This window comes from Melanerpes formicivorus, unplaced genomic scaffold (genome assembly GCF_026170545.1).
Source record: "Melanerpes formicivorus ecotype bairdi unplaced genomic scaffold, bMelFor1.0.p_v2 SCAF_13, whole genome shotgun sequence".
In the NCBI taxonomy this organism is placed as follows: Eukaryota; Metazoa; Chordata; class Aves; order Piciformes; family Picidae; genus Melanerpes; species Melanerpes formicivorus.
Genome location: NW_027142365.1, coordinates 729,549 through 749,215, shown reverse-complemented (window position 1 = coordinate 749,215; position 19,667 = coordinate 729,549). Strand labels below are relative to the sequence as shown.

The 19,667-nt window shown below is 48.3% G+C and overlaps 2 protein-coding genes across 6 annotated transcripts; one reads left to right on the top strand and one right to left on the bottom strand.

The window, feature by feature from the left end:
- Positions 1 to 2,055: 2,055 nt before the first annotated feature.
- On the bottom strand, positions 2,056 to 9,229 carry THNSL1 (threonine synthase like 1). 5 transcript variants are annotated; one of them, XM_068145756.1, is made up of 2 exons: positions 9,147 to 9,229; positions 2,056 to 8,298 (listed from the first exon to the last, which is right to left on the bottom strand). In XM_068145756.1, exon 2 carries the CDS (start codon positions 8,239 to 8,241, stop codon positions 6,019 to 6,021), a length of 2,223 nt encoding a protein of 740 aa, XP_068001857.1. In that variant the 5' UTR covers positions 8,242 to 8,298; positions 9,147 to 9,229; the 3' UTR covers positions 2,056 to 6,018. The 5 variants fall into 5 exon arrangements, with proteins under 5 accessions (XP_068001857.1, XP_068001852.1, XP_068001855.1 ...); XM_068145751.1 differs by having other exon boundaries at positions 8,849 to 9,228; XM_068145754.1 differs by having other exon boundaries at positions 2,056 to 8,301; positions 9,003 to 9,228.
- Positions 9,230 to 9,416: 187 nt separating this feature from the next.
- On the top strand, positions 9,417 to 17,988 carry ENKUR (enkurin, TRPC channel interacting protein). Its single transcript, XM_068146421.1, has 5 exons — positions 9,417 to 9,899; positions 10,901 to 11,046; positions 11,466 to 11,689; positions 13,485 to 13,631; positions 17,659 to 17,988. The coding sequence occupies exons 1-5, from the start codon at positions 9,823 to 9,825 to the stop codon at positions 17,830 to 17,832; spliced, it is 768 nt and encodes a 255-aa protein (XP_068002522.1). The 5' UTR covers positions 9,417 to 9,822; the 3' UTR covers positions 17,833 to 17,988.
- Positions 17,989 to 19,667: the final 1,679 nt, after the last annotated feature.

The following is a 19,667-nucleotide window of genomic DNA, read 5'->3' as shown; positions in this document are numbered from 1 at the left end:
AGCCCCTAAAGCAAACAAAACCCTGAACAAGCCAAAACAAAAAGACAAACCCCAAACAACAGCCTCCCCTCCCCACCCCTGCCCCCAAACCAAGCAACCAAGAAGCCCCTCACAAAATAACCAACCAGCAACAAAACCCCAAACAGGTAAGAAAGTGAGTGAACGAGGCTGTCAGAATCCTTCCTGTCGCCTTGGGACAACAAATACAGTGACAATGGACAGCAGGTTCCAGTTCCAGCAGACACTTAAGGTAAAGTCTTTTTATATTCCACCCCAGGATGCAAGTAGGGCACCAGCTAGAGCAGGAACATAAAGGATCCCTTAGCTCGGGTCTGATCTTAGGGAATCAGCAAAAAAGCAAAGTAAGAGCAGGACCTTGACCATGGGGAAGAGCAAAAGCAAGAACAAGATGCTGTCTCCGTTATGTAACACCTGGTGCATGGCTTCAGCAGGTTGTGTTGTGCTCCCCTTGTGCTTGCATTTAAGGATAAAACAGAAATAAGAAGGCATTTGAATTCAGCACACAAAGACTGCCAGGACCTGGGAATGATGAAAAGCTTGGAAGCAAGCAGGGCTGCTCATGGGCTCTGCTAGCAGCCTGGCTGACAGGGACTTGAGAAGGTGCTGCTTGGTCACTTTAACACTGAACTATGACAACCCTGCCCCTGCACAGCAGGATTGCTTCTCCTGGGGGGTTATTTTTTTCTGCTATTATCTGCTCTTTATCCCCAAACTTGCTACGAGCCTCATAAGTTGCACCCTGTTCAAAACCCCAGACACTTGGGGTTTGTATTATTTGTGTTCATGATTTAAATGAGACTTTGGAGGGGGCAGGAGACATATTTTAGATCCTTATATTAAAGCAAAGTTGATGCAAGATGTACAGATGAAAATTCTTTAGCAGCCACATAATGCCACGGGTGGTGTTTCCCTGACCTGGAACCACCACATATTCCTGGGCACTCCACGTATCAGAGAGTGTTAATTACGAAGGTTTCTTTCGTACCCCTGTATTGATTCCATGCTGCTGAATCCAAACCCCTCCGAGGCTGCGCAGGCAGCTGGGGCTGGCAGCCTTCCCCTCAGAGCCCCTCGACGCCCGGCAGCGCTCTGTTAGGGCGCCACCTCGTGGCTACAGGCTGTAAGCGGCAGCCGTTAGCTGCTGCGTTATCGACATTCCTGCTTAAGATCACAGGATCGTTGTGGTGGTAAAAGACCTTGAAGAGCATCGAGTCCAAGCATTCCCTAACTCTGTCAAGGCTGGGGCTAAACCATGTCCCTCAGCAACACATCTCTGCCTCTTCTGAAACAGCTCAAGGGATGAGGATTCAACCTCCTCCCGGGGCAGCCTGTGCCGGTGGTTGAGAACCATCTGAGGGAAGAAATTTCTTCTAATCTCCAACCCAAATCTCACCTGCTGTAACTTGAGGCCATTTCCCCTCGTGCTAGAATTTATTTCCAGGAGGAAGAGGCCAACACCCACCTGGCTCTAGCCTCCTTTCTGGGAGCTGTAGAGAGCCACAAGGTCTCCCCCAGCCTCCTTTTCTCCAGACCGAACAGGTCCCTCAGCTGCTCCTCCCCAGGTCTGTTCTCCACATCCTTCACCAGCTTTGTTGCCTTTCTCTGGACCTGCTCCAACACCTCCCTTCCCTGCTCCTGCTGGCCACACTATTCTTGAGCCAGGCTAGGATGCTGTTAGCCTTCTTGGCCACCTGGTCACTGCTGGCTCATCCTCAGCTGCCTGTCACCCAGCACCCCCAGGTCTTTCTCTGCTGGGCAGTTTCCAGCCCCTCAGCCTCCAGCCTGGAGTGTTTGTGGGGAGGTTTTGACCCAAGCACAGGACCTGGCCCTGGGCCTAGTCAGATCTAGTTGGCCTCAGCCCACTGCTAAAACCCTGGGTTTGCACAAATGAGCCATTCCTGCCTCCCCTTTCAGAGCTGTGTCGTGCTCTCATTACCCATTCTGGATGCAAAGAACTGTGACCATGGCTTCCCTGTCCTCATCTGTGTACAATGCGGATTAATGATGCAGGGAGCACCAGTTTCATTAGGAGAGGGGATGCATTTATTAGCATTTCAAACAGTCTCAGATTGCCACATGTACCGAGTCAAAAGTCCACTAAATGCCAACAGAATTTGGTGATTTAAGCTGAACCGAAGAGAAAATGCACTTGTCCCAAAATACATTTGTAAAGCAGAGCCCTGTGAGCACACTTTGTCCTCTCTGACCTTTGCTTGGTATATAAAAGGTTGAGTTGAGGTATAAAAAGGACACTTCTTCAGTTTGTCTTATACTGGTCGTATAATGAGCCAAAAAGGAGCTGAAACTGCCTACTGGATCACGACTTGTCATGAAAGCAGAGAGAAATGCCATTCTGTCAGGGGGTAGGGAAGCTTTACAGCAGGATCTAGACAGGTTAGATCCATGGACCAAGGTTAATTGTATGAGGTCCAACAAGGTCAAGACAGATCCTGTAACAGCTTACCCTATGGCAAGCTACAGACCTGGGGATGTGTGGCCAGAAAGCTGTGACTTGGAAAGGGACCTTGGGGTAGTGGTTGGCAGTCAGCTGAACTTGTGACAGCAGTGTGCCCAGGTGGCCAAGAAAGCCAATGGCATCCTGGCTTGGATTAGAAACACAGGGGCCAGCAGGGAGAGGGAGGCTGCCCTGTGCTCAGCACTGGTGATTCCACACCTCAGGAATTGTACTCACTTCTGGGCTCCTCAGGATGGGAAGGACACAGAACAGCTAGAGTGTGCCTAGAGAAAGGTAACAGAGGCTCCTGCAGGGCCTGGAGCATATGGCCTCCAAGGAGGGGCTGAGGGAGCTGGGATTGCTCTGTCTGGAGAAGAGGAGGCCAAGGGGAGACCTCATTGCTCTCTATCAGTAGCTGGAAGGAGGCAGGAAAATGGTTCCCAGGTGCACCAGGGAAGGTTCAGGGTGGATGTTAGAAAATGTTTGTTCACTGAAAGGGTTCTCAAAGGTTGGAATGGTCACCATTCCTAGATGTATTCAAACAGTGTGTGGACAGGGTGCTCAGGGACATGTTTTAGTGATGGACTTGCAGTGCTGAGTCAAAAGTTGGACTGGAAGATCTTGAAGGTCTCTCCCAGCCAGAGATATTCTGCACAAAGAACAGAAGGGGTCCAAGCACATCTCATGAGCTGCAAAATGTCTCTTAGCTTCCAAAAGCTTGGTAAAACCAAGCAATAATTAGCTACACTCACTACAGCTGACATTTGCATAGGCACTTGCCTCCCATGTGCCTTCACCTCATTTCCATAATGAAAGGAGCTCTTGCCCAACCCCTCACAACACACATTGTATAATGAAATTGAAAACTAATGATCCATATCCTAATAGCCATGAGTCAAGTCAGTGTGCATGAGTAGCCCATTTGCAGCTCTCCAGGGACAGAGAGAACAAGGCTAAGCACATCCAGCAGCCTGTTCAGCACACAGCATCCTCTGCGTGCAGCAGAACTGAGCTCACCCTCTCTGCTGCTTGAGCCTCTGTGAAACTCCCTCCGTGAGGAAAGGCTGAGAGAGCTGGGGCTGGTTAGCTTGGAGGAGGCTGAGGGGGATCTTACCCCTGCTAATACATTTCTGAAGGGTGGGCATCAGGAGGATGGGACCAGCCTTTTTTCAGCTGTCCCCAGTGACAGGACAGGAGAGACAAACTTGATCATAGCAAGTTCCCTCTAAAGATGAGAGAGCCACTTCTAAGTTACTTATTCAGTTCATATCAGCTGCTAGCAGGGCTCATGGGACATGAAAATAGCAAGTAGAAGTGTTACTAACACCTTCTCCTTTAAAGCAAGCTTGGGTTGCTGCCATGACCTTTGAAATATTGATCACCTGAGTCATGCCAAAATAAACCCTCTGCCACCTGAGGTCTGACTGTTTAACAAGCACAGAATGCATTGGGTTGGAGGGGGCCTGCAAAGGGCATCTTGTCCAACCCCCTGCTGTAGGCAGGGACTTCTCCAACCAGATCAGGTTGCTCAGAATCCCATCAGGTTTGACCTTGAATGTCTCCAGGGAAGGGGTCTTCATCACCTGTCTGGGCAACCTGTTCCAGTATTTCACCATTCTCAAAGAGCTTCCTCCTGCTGTGCAACCTAAATCTACCCTGCTCTAGTTTCAAACCATTTCCCCTCATCCCCTCACTACAGGCACTTTGTGAGTCCCTTCCCAGCCTTCCTCTAGGCCCCCTGCAGATATGGAAGTGCTGCTCTATGGTCTACCCCACAGCCTTCTGTTCCCTGGGCTGAACAGCCCCAACTCCCAGCCTGTCCTCACAGCAGAGGTGCTCCAGCCCTCTGATCATCTTGGTGGCCTGCTCTGTGCCTGCTCTGTACCTGCTCCAGCAGGTCCATGTAATTTTCCTGCCAAAGGCATTCCCTGTGGCAGATGCACATCTTGCCTGGGCCTTGCACTTTGAGCAGGGAGAAATGGCAACTCTTTAAAATGCTTGGCTAGATGGTGTCTTCTTCACCTCTTGTGTGGCAGAAAGTACAAGCAGACACAGGAGGGGGAGCCACAGTTCAAAGCCTCAACTGAGTCCTGACATCTAGAAGATGCTGCCTCATTGAGAGGCTCCACTGTTATCAGTTTACTACTACTCTTGATAACACTTTTCCTATTTGAGTCCTGGTGGGAAGCAGCCTCCCATAGCTCTGTGTGCTCACATCTGAGGACTCTTGGCTGTTAACCTGTGTCTGCACACCATTCAAAGCTTGCCAATACATCACTTTGCCATTCTCTTAGTGTGAGATGTAGTCAGAGTTTTATGCCCTTGCCAAATGCAATCTGCAGTTAGCAGAACACATTTGTCCATAGCCAAATGGTCTCCTAGGGCAACCTGCTCTGGTGTTTGCTGATGGGAAAAACCCCAAACAATCAAGAACCTGTCATTAGCAAAAGCAGACTGCTAACACAGATCTATTTCAGGTTACACAATGAACACCTCTGATGCTGTCACACTTTCCACACACACTAGAATCCATCCTTCACGTTCCCTGATGAGATGCCAAGCACTTTGGGAAGCTTCTTATGCAAGCCAAGGAAATCAGTTTAAGGGGGGAAAAGATATGGAAACAGAAGTGCAGCAGTACAACAAATCAATGTGACCTCAAGGATAAAACAGATTCTAAGGACTCTGAACAAAACAAATACGAGTAAAAAAGGGTGAAGCCTGGCTCTTATTTAAGAAGACTCTGCTGCTGCTGGAAGCAAATTCTTCTAGAACATTAAAGGATTCCAAAATTGGAAGTTCCAACAGGAAAGATCTCAGAAAGGGACTACCACACCTTAAAGGAAAAAATCACAGCTCAGAAGGGATTCTAAATATTGAATAAAGGATTCTGTTTGGCACAAGAAAACTTCTGGGAGGATAAAAAAGAGCCTGAAACCCAAAATTACCAAATGATTTTAACATCAACGCTGTCCTCACCATAAATACAACAGATTCTACAACACATCACCAAACTGAGTGCCTCAAGGGTTAACACCACAAGTGTCCCTCAGTCCTGGTAGTGAAACCAACCCTCAGCAGCAGCATGTGCACATCCTTACAGCATCCTGCCATGTTTTGGTGCCCTAAGTGAAGGGAGTCAAAATGTAACTAATCATCCACTGCCCAAAGGATCACGTCCTTCCTGCGAGACCACAGGAGCTGTCAGTTTCAGAAAGGTCAGACGATGTTCATCATCTTCCTCCTTCCTGGGAGAAGCCTCCAGGCAGGTGAAGGAGAGAGCACAGCCAGGGACAGCCAGCACTCCTGGTGTCTCTGCTACCTGTGACCTGCAGAAGAGCATTCCAGTCTTTGCACTTCCAGTTCATGACCTTCCATCACAACCAGAAATCTCACAGGTGCTACAAATACTGCTGAGAACTCCACAGCTGGATACAGGACTGTGGCTGTTGTGCTGGGCCAGACACAGGCCAGGTGAATCGTGCCTCAGTTCAAACATGCAGCTTGGTAAGAAGGCATGGCCAGAGAGAGTGCAGGGCTGATCAGAGCACTTTCATGAAATGACTCTGAATTAAGGTTTCTATATGGGACATCAGCACACTCATATCAGCAGCACAGACCTGGTGATCCTCATGGCCCCTCTTTTTCAGGGTCTCCAATAGGCCCCAGTGGACTGGAGGTAGAGGGCCATAAGAACTCAGCAAGTGAAGCTGACTGACTGGACTCTGGTTGATTTCTGCAATCCTCAAGGCCCTCAAGATAGCAGGGGCAAACTTGGAGTAATGAGCTGTAGAGGAAATAATAACTGGGCAGCTTCTGTCCTGCAATCGATCTGCAACTACTTTAGCCACCGCCGTGTGCGTGTCCAAGATGTATCCTGTAGTGCTGTAGACAGAGTGGATGGCAGCCAAACACTCCTCCTCTGAGCACCAGCCAGCCACCAAGTCCTGCTGCAGCCTTCCAAGCAGATCTCTCCCTAGCTGGAAGTGGCCCTGATTTTCCAGCTGGTCATACAGGTGTGTCACCAGCTGCCCATCCTCCTGAGCAATCATGTACAGGTATCGCTCCAGATTGGAGGACTTCAGAATATCTACAGCTGGAGACAAGGTGGGAATCAATTTTCTTGCCCTCAAATCATACACACCTGTCCTGATGAAGTCAGTCAAAACATTGTTCTCATTGGAAGCACAAACACATCTCCTGATAGGAATTCCCATCCTTTTAGCATACAGAGCAGCTAGGATGTTGCCAAAGTTTCCCGTGGGAATGCAGACATCCACAGGGCTCCCGAAGGGGATGGTGCCTTGCTGAACAAGATCCAGGTACGCAGAGGCATGGTAAACTACCTGAGGAAGCAGCCGAGCCCAGTTGATGGAGTTGGCTGCAGCTAGAGCTGTCCCATACTCCACTGTAAGAAAGCCAGTATAATCAGGGTTAGTGAAGAGCTGCTTTATAGCTGTCTGGCAAAAGTCAAAGTCAGATTTGACACCTACTGACCAGGCATTTTCCTTCTGACAGCCAATCATCTGCCATTTCTGGATTGGGCTTACTCCATCCTCAGGAAAAAAGTTCATCACAGCAATTCTCTGTTTGTCTGTGTCGTGGAGACGACTAAAGCCATCCAGGACAGCACTCCCTGTGTCACCAGAAGTAGCTACCAGAACCAGGTAGTTGCAGCTTCTGGGAATGCAGTATGCAAACATATGTGGCACCAACTGCAATGCAAAGTCTTTAAAGGATGCTGTTGGTCCATGAAATAGCTCAAGCAGAAACTGATTGCCTGCCAGGTGCCTGACTGGTGCAATTCTAGAACAAGTGAAGTTTTCTCCATAAGCTGTTCCAATGATTTCTGCCAGCTTAGAAGCAGGAATGTCAGCAGGGTGTATGCATCTTTCCAGCACCACCTGGGCTCTTTCAATGTAAGATGCTTCTATTAGGCTCTGCCATTCTCCAGCAGTGAATTTTGGAAGTCCTCTCTGAGGAACAAAGAGTCCTCCATCAGGGGCTAAGCCCTCAGTTATGACATCACTGAAGTACTTATCAGAGTCTCTGCCCGTGCTCCCCTCGGACCTGCTGGACCTGGTTGACACGAAAGTTTCCAGCTGTGAGTTCTGATATCTCTTCACAGCATCAAGTACCTTCTCTGCTACAGCCTCTGCTGAAACACCCCCTGCACAAAGGACACGGATGTCGTGCCACCTCTGGTAGAACTGCTTCCTGAACTGCAGGATGTCCTTGAGAGAAACACCAGGAGCCTGGCCCACGATGCGATCCACCTTCATTGACTGCAGCCTGCTCATGATGACCGCCGTGGGCACGTCCAGGTACACCACTATCCCGCTCCTCTTCACGTGCTGCATGCTGGCAGCATGCATTGGGTTGGACCCAGTAAGGGAAATGACACTTCCAGATGCTGAAAACTTCAACAGGGCTTTTCCTTCCTCCTCTAGAAACTGCTCACTCCCAACATCCCGCAGTTTGTCCGAGACACTCGTGTTCCAGGCTGCTTCAAGGACATCATCATCTATGTCCACAGCAGGGCGATCCAGCTTCTGAGCTACTATTCTCCCCACCGTTGTTTTCCCAGCACCTGGGGGTCCCATCAGGATGATGTTTTTGTTTCCAACAAGAGAATGGCTTGAGGACCAGGACTTCCAGATCCATACCAGCGCAGTGGGTCTTGAAAGCATCAGCTTCAACCACGTGCTGGAAAGATTGGTTTGGGTTAGCAGTCTCACAGGCTGATGCTGGACAACGTGAAACATCTTCTGCTGGGTTGTTTGGCTGGGGGGTTTTCCAAGCCAACTTGACAATCCACTCAACTGCTTCAAAAAGAGGAAGAAATCCACATTAGTTAGTCCTTCAGCAAACACCTATGGAGAAACCCAAAAGGATATGAGAACCAGAGCAAGAATTCAAACACAAACCCAGTGCCAGAACTTCATCAGTGCCAGGAAGGTACTTCTCAGCCTGTGACTCCTTTACTTCCCTGCACAAAGCATCAGCAACTAAACAGAGCTTTCACCACCGCTGGCCAGGACGAGAACCCCGGTGAAGGCTGGGCTGTGCTACTGGCACGGGCACAGAGCTGTACCAACATAACCTGTGGCTGAAATGCAGGAGCCGCAGCAGCCAGCTGCAGCTCACAGCTGCCAAGAGCTCAGGGGAGGTCAGGACTAAGGGCTACCACACTTCGAGATCATTAGCGCTGGACAGCTTCCATTCGACTGTTCCCAGAGCCTTCTGCAGAGAAACCAAACCACACCACACCACCCCCAACTTCAGCCCTCCCATGGCCGTCCCACAGACCAAGCTCCTGCAAAGGCTCCCCAATGGGGAGGTTTAGGTTGGAGGTTAGAAGAGATTTATTGCCTGAGAGGGCACCGGGGAGGCGCCGGGAAGAGGCAGGGACGTGGCGCTGAGGGACACGGTTTAGCCTTGGTCGAGTTAGAAGAGGGTTGGACAGGACGTAAAGGCTCTTCCAACCGAAGCAATCCTGTGACTCAGCACCGCCCTCCCTCCTCACCGTTCCGACGGCCAGAAGGTGTCAAACGCGCGGCTGGGAGCGGCTGGAGGAGAGCGGCCGGGCCGCGCCGCACGGGGGTAAACGCGACACCACGGAGCCGTGTCAGTCTCGCCCGCCCCGGAGAGCACAGCCCCGAGCTCGCACCTCCCCTCGGGAGCGGCGGCGCCGGCCCCGCCTGGCCCTGCTCCCTCGGCTGGGCTGGGGGCGGCTCAGCTCCGTCCGGCGCTCTTCACCCACCGGCCCCGCCCCTGCGCACGCGCAGCCCCGTGCCCGCCCCGCCCTCACTCGGGCCCTGCCGGCTTCGTCGGCGCCAATTGCGGCTGCGCGGCCCGGGGCCCTGCCCGGAGGAAGGCGGCAGTGTGTGACGTAGTTCCGCCCCGCGCCTGGCGCCGTTACCTAGCGTCAGCGCCGCGCTTCCCTAGCAACCGCGAGGCAGCCGCGCGCCCATCCGCGCCCGTGGCGGCTCCGCGGCGGGAGCCAGCTGCGAGCTGACAGCGGCACGGGGCCGGGACCCAGCTGCGAGCAGACAGCGGCACGGGGCCGGGAGCCCGCTGCGAGCAGACAGCGGCACGGGGCCGGGAGCCCGCTGCGAAGGGAGGGAAGAAGAGGCAAGGTTGGCACTGTCCAGGGCCCCGCCGTGGGGTGGGCGCTTCACTGTGTCTGAAGCCCCGCAGCGAGGCGGGCGCTGCCCCGTGTCCAGGGCCCCGCCGTGAGGAGGGCGCTGCCCCGTGTCCAGGGCCCCGCAGCGAGGCGGGCGCTGCCCCGTGTCCAGGGCCCCGCCGTGAGGGCGCTGTCCCGTGTCCAGTCTCTTAGCCAGAGGATGCCGACCCCTTGCACGCAGGAGAGCATTTATAACCTCCTGCCCCGCCGGGAGCAGAGGCCTGTCGAACCTCCCAGGTAGGTGGGAGTGAGAGCACCCCTGCAGACGCGGCGCCTGGCTCTGGCACGGCAGCACGTCTCACGGGGAACATGCTCCAGCTTGGCGTGGCTGTTGCTCCTCCTGCTGAGTCACTAGCCGACATCTGAGCTCATGATTCAGTTTGGTATCTTCAATGTCATCTTGGTCATTGACAAAGAATTTACAAAGCCTCTTTCCACGCAGAGGAGTTGGATGACATCTTTGTTATTGACACTGCAAATAATTTTTCAGTGAACAGCTGGGAAGCTGGGGGGTTGTGGGGTTTACCTCAGTGCCACACTTCCATTCTCTTCACCTCTCAGGTGTGTCTGCTGACGTTGTTCCTTTTGCTTCTTTCTCACACCTTACCTTAAAAACATCTTTAGAAGTCTTTTGCCCCTATAGAAACTTTCCTTGGAGAGTTTCTGTTATATTTTTATTTGATAATTATGCACACAAATGTTGTTTTCTGCAAGGCTCTCTCCATGAAATAAAGCTGCCAGAGTTAACATCCTCAGTGAAAGGGTAACACAGGTCCTAACTCAATAGCTTTAAAATATCAGTGACACTCATCAGAACAAAGACAGCTACTCCTCTTCAGGTAGGAGGGTTCAAACTTGTGTGATTTCTACTTCTGAGCCTTTTCTGTACAAAAACACATCATACATAACCATTTGTTTGTTTCTCATATTGGAAACTGAAATGACAGTATGGCACACAGCACATTAGATCTGTTCCTGTCTGAACACCCTCCAAGGGTTTGGATACTGCATGACCCTCAGGGGTAGTTTAGGCCAGGGATTCTTTAGGCTGGATACAACCTAACTGAACCCCCTTCGGAACTCGCTGACTTCTGTTGCCCCCCCACTTCCTGCTTTGATTAGCCAGCTGGTCACAACAGTGTTGAACTGGTTGATAGCATGATCTGACCAGTCTGAAGCAATGCATGCAAAACCTTGGGTCTTTTTTCAGCCTTTTCCCCCCCTGGCTCTTTTCTAAGGTATATATCCACATTCAGACCATCTGTGAAACGTGAGGCACAGGAAAATAAAGCTCAGTGCAAAACTATGGGACCAGCAAAAGTTGCAGTGCCATCTCCAAAGAATTTTCTGCAGAAACATTCAAAGGAACCCAAGCTTCCAGCAAGTAAGTGTGGAAGTGACCTATGTGAAAGGTCATGTGTGGGTTTGGCTTTTCACTTGGCAATGTTGAAAGTAACAATTAGTTGCAGGGAATGAAATGTGCAAAGCAACTTAAATGGTTTTAATTACATTTAACAAAAGCCCTGCACTACTGCAGCTAAGAGGCAATGGGTGGAATGTGATGAGGGAAAGCCATCTAACCCTACACAGTGCTTCCTGGGTCATGAGCCTTCTGCTGTGGCAGACAAGTCTGCTCCTTTTCACCACAGTACACCCCAAGTCCATCCTTTCATTACAGACACAGTTGGTTTCTGCTTTTGTCTCATTTTATACATAAATTTTACCTTTTGAAAAGTGGAATACCACTGAATTGCAAAGCTCCTCGTGGCTGCTGCTGAGAATGTCTAAATGCTCAATTCACAGGGCAAAAGGAACAGGATAAGAAATTGCCTGCACTGTCGGTGCCACGGAGGACAGAGCGCCCAGTTATGGGAATCCAGAGTAAAAAGAACTTCATAAACACAAATGCAGTTGCTGCTATCACAAGACTGCCTAAAAAGCCTCAACCTGTTTATGTTGATAGAAGACAGGGAGATAAATATCTGCTTGAAACTTCAGGACTTGTTCCAAAATACATTAACAAAAAGGTCAGTGTTACTCCAGTGGGAAGCCTCATAGCAGTGCCTGGTTTAGGTTCTCCTATCAAATGCTTATGATTCTGTTTGATATTTATGTGTACTACTGCTGTGTGTGGTTGAGTCTGAGGGTCTTCAGGGACAAGTCATTGGCACTAGCACTGTGCTTTGCCTTTGCTCTGTGCCCACCTGCTTATGGGCTCAGCAAAGCCTTGGCAGAATGCTGCTGCTAAAGCCATAGCCTATGGGCTGTGTTGGGAACCCAGAGAGTGTCTCATGGGAAGAAAAATGGAGTTCTGTGGTGAATGAATGCTGGCTCTTTAACAAAGGCAGGGAAGAAGAAGGACTGCCCTTTGGGGTTGCCCTTCTCCCAGGTAACTAATGATAGGACAATAGGTAATGGGCTCGGGCTGCTCCAAGGCGGCCTAAGGGTGTGGGGTGGGTGTCCCAGGTGCCAATGGTCACATTCCTCTGGTTCTGCTACTTAGAAATGAGAAGGAACTGGTTGGATGTGTGCTAATCAAGAGTAGTCTTGGTTGCACAGGTGATGAAGTAGTTCAAGATCCTTGGGAAGACAGATGGTAGTGCACAGATCCTGTACTTCAGAGTGCAAAGATCAACTTATTGAGGGAACTAGTAGGTAGGACCTTGTGGGAGAGAGCTCTGGAAGCAAAGGAGCTTGAGAGAGCTGGCATGCCTTTAAGCACAGCCTCCTCCAGCCCAAGCACAGGCCCTGCCACTGCTTAGGAAAACAAGATTTGTTGGAAGTCTGGCTTATCTAAACAGTAACTCCTGGCAGAGCACTAAGATTAGCCAAGCTTTTTAGACACATCAGATGGCACATGACTTATGACAAGGATGCAAAATGTGAACCTGCAGCCCTTGCAGTTCTTTGCATGCCCACACACAGATGTAAACCATGCTGGTCATGATGCTAGCCAGCACTGAAAGATGTGGGACTAACTGAGCATTTAAAGAAGGTTGGCTCTGGTACCTTCTAGTAGAGCTTCACTTGCCAAAGGACAAGGAATAGATGTGTTCCCCCAAGTACAGCTGGGATGTTTAGAAACACAGCTCAGCCCCACACGGTGTGGGAAAGTTTGCCATTCCCAGCTGGGCCAGTTCTCATGTGTGTGTTAATACTAGAATCAGGGAATCATTAGGCTGCAAAGACCCCTAAGGTCATCAGGGCCAACCTTCTACCCAACACCTCCATGACCACTGGGCCACATCCCAAAGTGCCACATCTACTCATTTCTTGAGCACCTGCAGGGATGGCAACTCCACCACCTCTCTGGGCAGCCTGTTCCAGTGTCTGACCACTCTTGCAGTACAGAATGTCTTCCTAATATCCAACCTGCTCACTCTCATCTGTGGCATGCAACATTCAGCAAGGGTCAGGATACAGGAGGACCTTACAGAGAAAGCACCTAAGGAATGTGTTTCAGATGGTAGAGTCTGACACCACATAAAAATGTACTATAGCTTGCTGTCATTGACAGGTTTCAAACTCCTCACTCGATCATCAGTTCTTAGGAACAGACTTCTTCTCTTTTGGTTTCTGGATTCTGTTGTCTTCCAAGGCTGCAAAAAGAATTGGAAGGGAGTTGTTTGTCCACTTGGCTCAGGCTACAAAGACAATTACATTTGGTATTTCTAAGAACACAGTGGTTGAAGATTTTATTGCTCAGTGGCACAAGGCTGCATTTCCAGCTGTCTTTGCAAATGTAATATACTGTGGCTGACAGATAGGTCTTTGTTTCCCTCTTATAAACACCTATGAGCAAATTCTTCCTTGCCCTTACAGGATTTTGGTAGGACACCAAAATATGTCACAAAGAGAAATGAAGAAGAGAGGAGAGCTCGGGAAGAATATGAGGCCAGTATCTTGGAGACTCTCAAGAAAAGAGCCATGAAGCGGCTGTCTGATGAGGAAAGGACAAGTCTTCTGCAGGTGTGTGTTTAGATGCAGAGCTGTTAGTAACATAGACAACTCAGTCAGCAAATCTGAGTCCATGTGAACAGTTTTACAGTCGAGCTTTAAGGGAGGCAGGTGAGCTGGCTCCTTTTTCACTAGATGGAGCTGCAGAACAGTTGTAAACTGGACTGAAGGGAGCTGCTCTAGCTGCAGCTTTAGTCCACTCCTACAAGAACTTCAGTTCGGCTGGATTGCTGTTCCACTTCCTGACTTGGAATCTCAGTGAAGCTTCACATGATCACAGAAAATCGCCTACATGGATGCAGTAACAGTTCTGAGGCTCTACTTGTGAACTGTGGAAAACCAGAAATTATTTGGTTTGCTTTGATTTGGTTTTTCCCCCCACATTGCCACTTTTATTGGCAGTTTCTGTCTTCACATTGTGACCTCACTGACTAAAGCATAAGGTCATGCTTCAGTATGGAGCAAGACCTGAAAACAGAATTAAATTGCAATATATCTGTAGAACTGGTTGGAAAAAATGTGTTTTGCATAGTCTCTTTCATACAGTGTTCATTGCAGGAGATTTTCTAAATGGAAATAATACCACAAAAGAAGTAGAGCAGAGATGTTAAAAGTCCATCTCTGCTTGAGCTGGAGTTTCCCATGACCACATTTTAGCCAAGTTTCCTGTCCAAATGGAACCTGAATTACTCTGATATTTGTTTATTGGTCTGCCCCTTAATAACCGGACCTTAGCAGCCACCTGAAACAAATTAGCAGATGGGTGGACATCTCCAAGATGCTAAATTCCCACTACAAATAAAGCCAGCAGAGTATCCAGAGAGATTGGATCCAGTGAGTGTCTAACTGACTTGCAAAGAATAACTGGTTGGTCAGCAAGATCCAAAACAGTGTGTGCCTTGCTTGTGCACTAGAAGTTAAGCAGGAGCATGGGAGAGAGCATTAGAGAGAGCACAGCAGCAAGGGTGAAGACTGAGATATATTTATGTTGGGAAAGGCATGAGACAGACTGATGGTCCAGCAAGTTAACTATGCAGCAGAAATATATGTGGAAGAAGGCATATGAGTTCAGCTGCTCCCAGTTCTGCTCCTGGATTGGTCAAAATGATCTTCTACCTTTTTTTTTTAATGAATGAGTGCACTGGATTTTATTATTTACTTTCAATTTTAAAGTTTGTTGTTTGTTCTTTTAGTTAACTCAGTATTTTCCTTTACAGTTTTCAAGTTGTTCTTTCAGGGGCCAGATCATTTACACAGTTATGTTGTCAGGGGAAATTCGTGTCCCCAGGGTGTGTGGCTTGCCCCCAGCGCTCAGCTGTAGCCATGTGGGAATTCCTGGCTTCTAAAAGAAGAGGCAGTGCTGGTGAACAGATGTGCACCACCTGATCTGGGAGCAGACGTGGCAGGAGATGTCTGAGGACAAACCCAAGCCTCGGGGGCTTACAGAAATACATAGGAGCAATCTGTGCCAACGTTTTCTGGCCCCTCCCTTACACTCACTTGTGGTGGGATTTGATGAGAACTAAAAAGAATGTTGCTAAATGCTGGACATACTTCTCCCTGATCCAGTGTCTATTAGAATCCCTCACAGAGTTAGATCCTCAGTTCGTGATGGAGCCCTTTGCAGCAGTGGTCAACATGTTACACTTGGAGGTCTGCAAGGGAGATTTTAGCAGAGAGAAGCGTGAGCTGCTCTTGACCTTTCCACTCCACAGGGAGAGAGTCAGCTGGGATGAGTGCATGCTTTCTTGTCTTTCAAAAGCCAGGGTTCAGGGATTTCCCAACCAGCTTGGCATTATTTAACAGAAAACGTTTTGGAAAGGCTATTTATTTGTAAACTGCACCTGACCCCCGGGCAGAATCAGACAAGCACAAGAGTCCTTCAGTTCTGAAACAGAAGCAACAATCTTCAAAACTCACTAGTTATGAGGAATAGCTCTTTCAGACTTAACTTCAGTCACATGAATCGATTAGCTAGTCTGGGAGACAAGATGCTGAATAATAGTGGAGGAGTGTGTTCCCCACAGTGTGGAGAGCAGGGGAAGAGCAGAGCTGGGATCCAGCCACTTCTGCCTGTGGAGGGTAAAGGGTGGGAGATTCTCTTCACTGAGCAAGACAAACTTCACTGAGCTTAGACTGGATGTGAGGAGATCATGTCTCGACTGCAAGAGTGGTCAGGCATTGGAACAGGCTGCCCAGGGAGGTGGTGCAGTTCCCATCCTTGGAGGTGTTCCAGAAATGTGTGGCCATGGCACTTTGGCACATGGTGTGATGGCCATGGTGGTGCTGGGTTGAAGGCTGGACTGGATGATCTTAGAGGCCTTTTCCAACCCAAACAATTCAGTGATTCTGTGAGGCTGGAAATCACAATGTGCCGTCAAATCAGCGTGTCAGTTCATCCTGGTTTCACTTACTGGGGAGAGCTGAAAACTTGTATGTGTAGATTTTGATTATCTTCTTGAGGAGAGAAAGTAAGAGCAAGTGTTGCAGTAATTGCATCAGTCCCTCCTGGAGAGGGACTTTTTGCAAGGGCTTGTAGTGACAGGATGAGCAAATTCCTTACAGTGAGCTTGGGGAGACACTGGAACAGGTTGCCCAGGGAGGCTGTGGATGTCCCCTCCCTGGAGGTGTTGAAGGCCAGGCTGGATGAGGCCTTGAGCAACCTGGGCTGGTGGGAGGTGTCCCTGCCCATGGCAAGGGGGTTGGAACTGGATGAGCTTCATGTTCCTTTCCAACCCAACCCCTTCTTTTGAGTCTATGATGATTGCAAGGAGGCAAAGCTTTTACATTTATGGTTCCATTCATCATATATTGGTGAATAAAAGTTTGTTTCTGCTGTTGAATTAACAGACTTATGAGAAAGTTTCAGCATGGTTGTGTGAGGTTTTCCAGGCAGAGTTAACCTTGGGGTTTTGCTCATGGCAGATGAGGTTTGCTTTCTCTAGCAAGGTAATTCTTTGCACAGCAGCATTCAGGAGAGGCAGCAGTTACTGGAATCATTGTTGATAGAGCCAGTGGCAGCTAGGGGTTTGTAGTCCAAATGAGAAAGAAGCTACCTGCAGATGCTATTGTAACTGGAGATTGGGAAGGGGAATGAAATCATTTAGATAATTTTTCTCATAGCAGTTTACAGAAGTTAAACCATCCTGGGATCAGTTTGGTGTCGATGGTCTGAGCAAAGCCTCAGAGAAAATGAAGGTAGTGGTGAGATGAGCTGAAACTGCAGCTGAATTTTGGCTGGAGTTCTAAGTATTGGTACTCTTGTGATTACTTAAGGTTGGAAATGCCACTGTGTGGTGTGTTGATATCTGTGGGAGGCAGGTTGCTGTTTATGGAGACGTGGTTTCTGTAGTGCAGTTCCTAAGATAATTCCTGCTGCATTTTGGAGAAAAGAAAGCATTTGAGTGACAGAAGTTGAGGCAGCTTTTGAGAATCCTGGTAGCTCCTCAGTGAGCACATTAGCATCAGACACAATGGAGCAGTCAAAGTTGCTTACCTGTAGATGGTTGAGAGCACAGAAAGTCTCTTCTGTAGAATGGGAGTCACTCTTCAGGGACCTCGTGCAGTTTTTTCTTGGAGACACTGGGGACTGGAAATGAAGTGAGCAGACTTCCTTAAGCTCCTGGCAGGCTACAGAGCTGACTATTAGTCACAGGGACATACTGTCTCAGTTCAGCATTTTCATAGCTTGTCCTTCTTTGCCTAGTTTAATTATTGTGTTGTTGCCTCTGAAGACTGGAACATTTTCTCTCCAAGGCACAGAGGGGTTTTAGGACCATTCCTTAGACTGCATCAGAATGAGTCCATTTATTTTATTTTTTTTTGTGGCAACTACTTTGACTTTTAAGCCTTTGATTAACTTGGTGCAATTAAGGTGATGAAACATTATCCATGTGTTTATTTATCTATTATTTTAACATTGCAGTGACACTTCTCAAATACAATATTAACAACAACAGGAAAAGCTCCCAAAGTGTGCATGTGGTTCTCACTGAAGTAAGTTTTTCTCATGTATTTCCCTTCCATCTCATGGCACCAGGGGCTGAGAAAGAACTGGAAGGAAGTCTACCATGAATTTCAACGTCTTCCAGTACAAATAGACACCATACCCAAGAAGCTAAATAAAGAAAAGCTGGAAACACAGATGAAACAGCTGGAGCATGACATAGAAGTAATTGAGAAGCACAAAGTTATCTACATTGCAGATGAGTAAGGACTGCTTTTCAGATATTGCCTCTTTCCTCCCTTTCTTTTTCTCAATCCCCACACCTCCACAAAGTCTCCCTCTAAATTCTCAGAAGAAATTAGCACCACCAACTACCAACAAGTAAAATATTCAACTAATAAAAGTATGTAGCTTCTTAGAAAAGTGATTGCTTTTAGCTTTCATATATAAACCACAATTCAATTCTTCATTTAACTTCAGGTATAATTAATAGATCTATTTAATCTGTTATTCTTTGTAATTTTATTAACTGGTAAGATTCCTATCAACATCATACATAAAAGCATAAAAATTACTGTTTCATAGCTTTGGAGCAGCTCCTTTCCTTCTATAACCAAAGCAAAGTGAAATAATGGGCTGCTGAAGACAGCTTGGTAAATACAACTTCGGGGTGGGATTGCTGCTGGACTGGTTATTAAGGAACTGTTGCACTTTAACAGCTTGAGTGATTGTACTTCTAAACAATTTGGCTTCTGCATAACATTCTGTGTACTCAGTTTTGGTAACCAAGCACAAGTTTTTATAGTGGAAGCCTACAATCATACAGACTGGAGGCCATACAGAGAGCACACAGAGCATGCTGTGTATGTGTAAAGGATTCTGCAATGCTCCAGTAAATGTGTTTTGGTTGCTGTTGTGTGTGCATTGTAAGAATGAAAGCAACATACTAGCACATGAGTCAAGGCCCAGGCAGAAGTGATATCAGCACACTCTACTGCAATTATCTGCATTTAAAAATCATGGGTGTTTTTATTTCCTGCTGCTTGACCTTTGCTTCAGAACCCAGCTTCTTCTGCCCAGTGTCAGTCATTACCAGCAGCAGCTGTTCTGACATCACACAATCTGACATCAGCAGAGGCTGACGTAAAAAATGTTAAATCCACTATTAAAAGCCAAATTTTCACATACATCAAATTCCTTTCATAAACTTGTCAGGGACTGGCTTTGAAGCCTTCACAGTGATTCTAGGGTATGTTTCCTCCTCTGCTTACACTGGTCCGTGACATGCAGCAGGGAAGCGTGGGTGAGCAGGAATGTGTTGTGTTCTTTGTAGCCTATTGTTGAGCAGTCCTGTTTGCTTCTGAAAGACACAAGCTGGCAGAAAGCTGTGCTTCTGTGAAATATGAATTTCACTTACTGTTTACTCCAAGAATTACTTCTGCTGTGTGTTTTAACCAAACCACAGCAATTACAAGCACTCAATGACACGTCACGTTATCTCCTGTCAAGTACAAGATGCCTCCTTTAACAGAAGCAATGTAATCAAAGGTGGCTCTTTCTGGTGCCTTTCCTCCCCTAAGATGTAACTCCAAAACAGCTTGCATTCCCTCTGCCTCCCCCTCAGCTTTCAGTTACTTGTAGCCCACTTGGGACTCTGGATAGGGCTCTTCCATGTATCAGCAGTGCTAGCTGCAGGAAGATGTGAAGTAGGTGACTCTCTCTCCCAAACTTTGAGGCGAACAGCTAGGCTGCACTTGGAAGCATCCCTCACTCACCAGTGACAACGGCTGCTCGATTGTCAGAGGGGTATTAGATTATGACTTAATTATGAGAGGTTAGGAAATGGGTGGGAAGGGATGCAAAAAGTGCTCCTGCTTAACAGGAGGGGGAAGACTAAAGCCAGAGCTCTCCTGCAGCTGTCACTAGTGTCTCTGAACTGTATTGTGAGGTTTTCTTTGCATACACCTGATATACAAAGTGCTTTGCAGGTAGCTCTGCTGCCACACAGAAAGTTCCTCTCTTGGGAATGGCTGCTGCCACCTGTGGAGAGGGAGGTCATTAACTCCTTCCATCTGTTTTGATGTGTTTTCCACACAACCTCC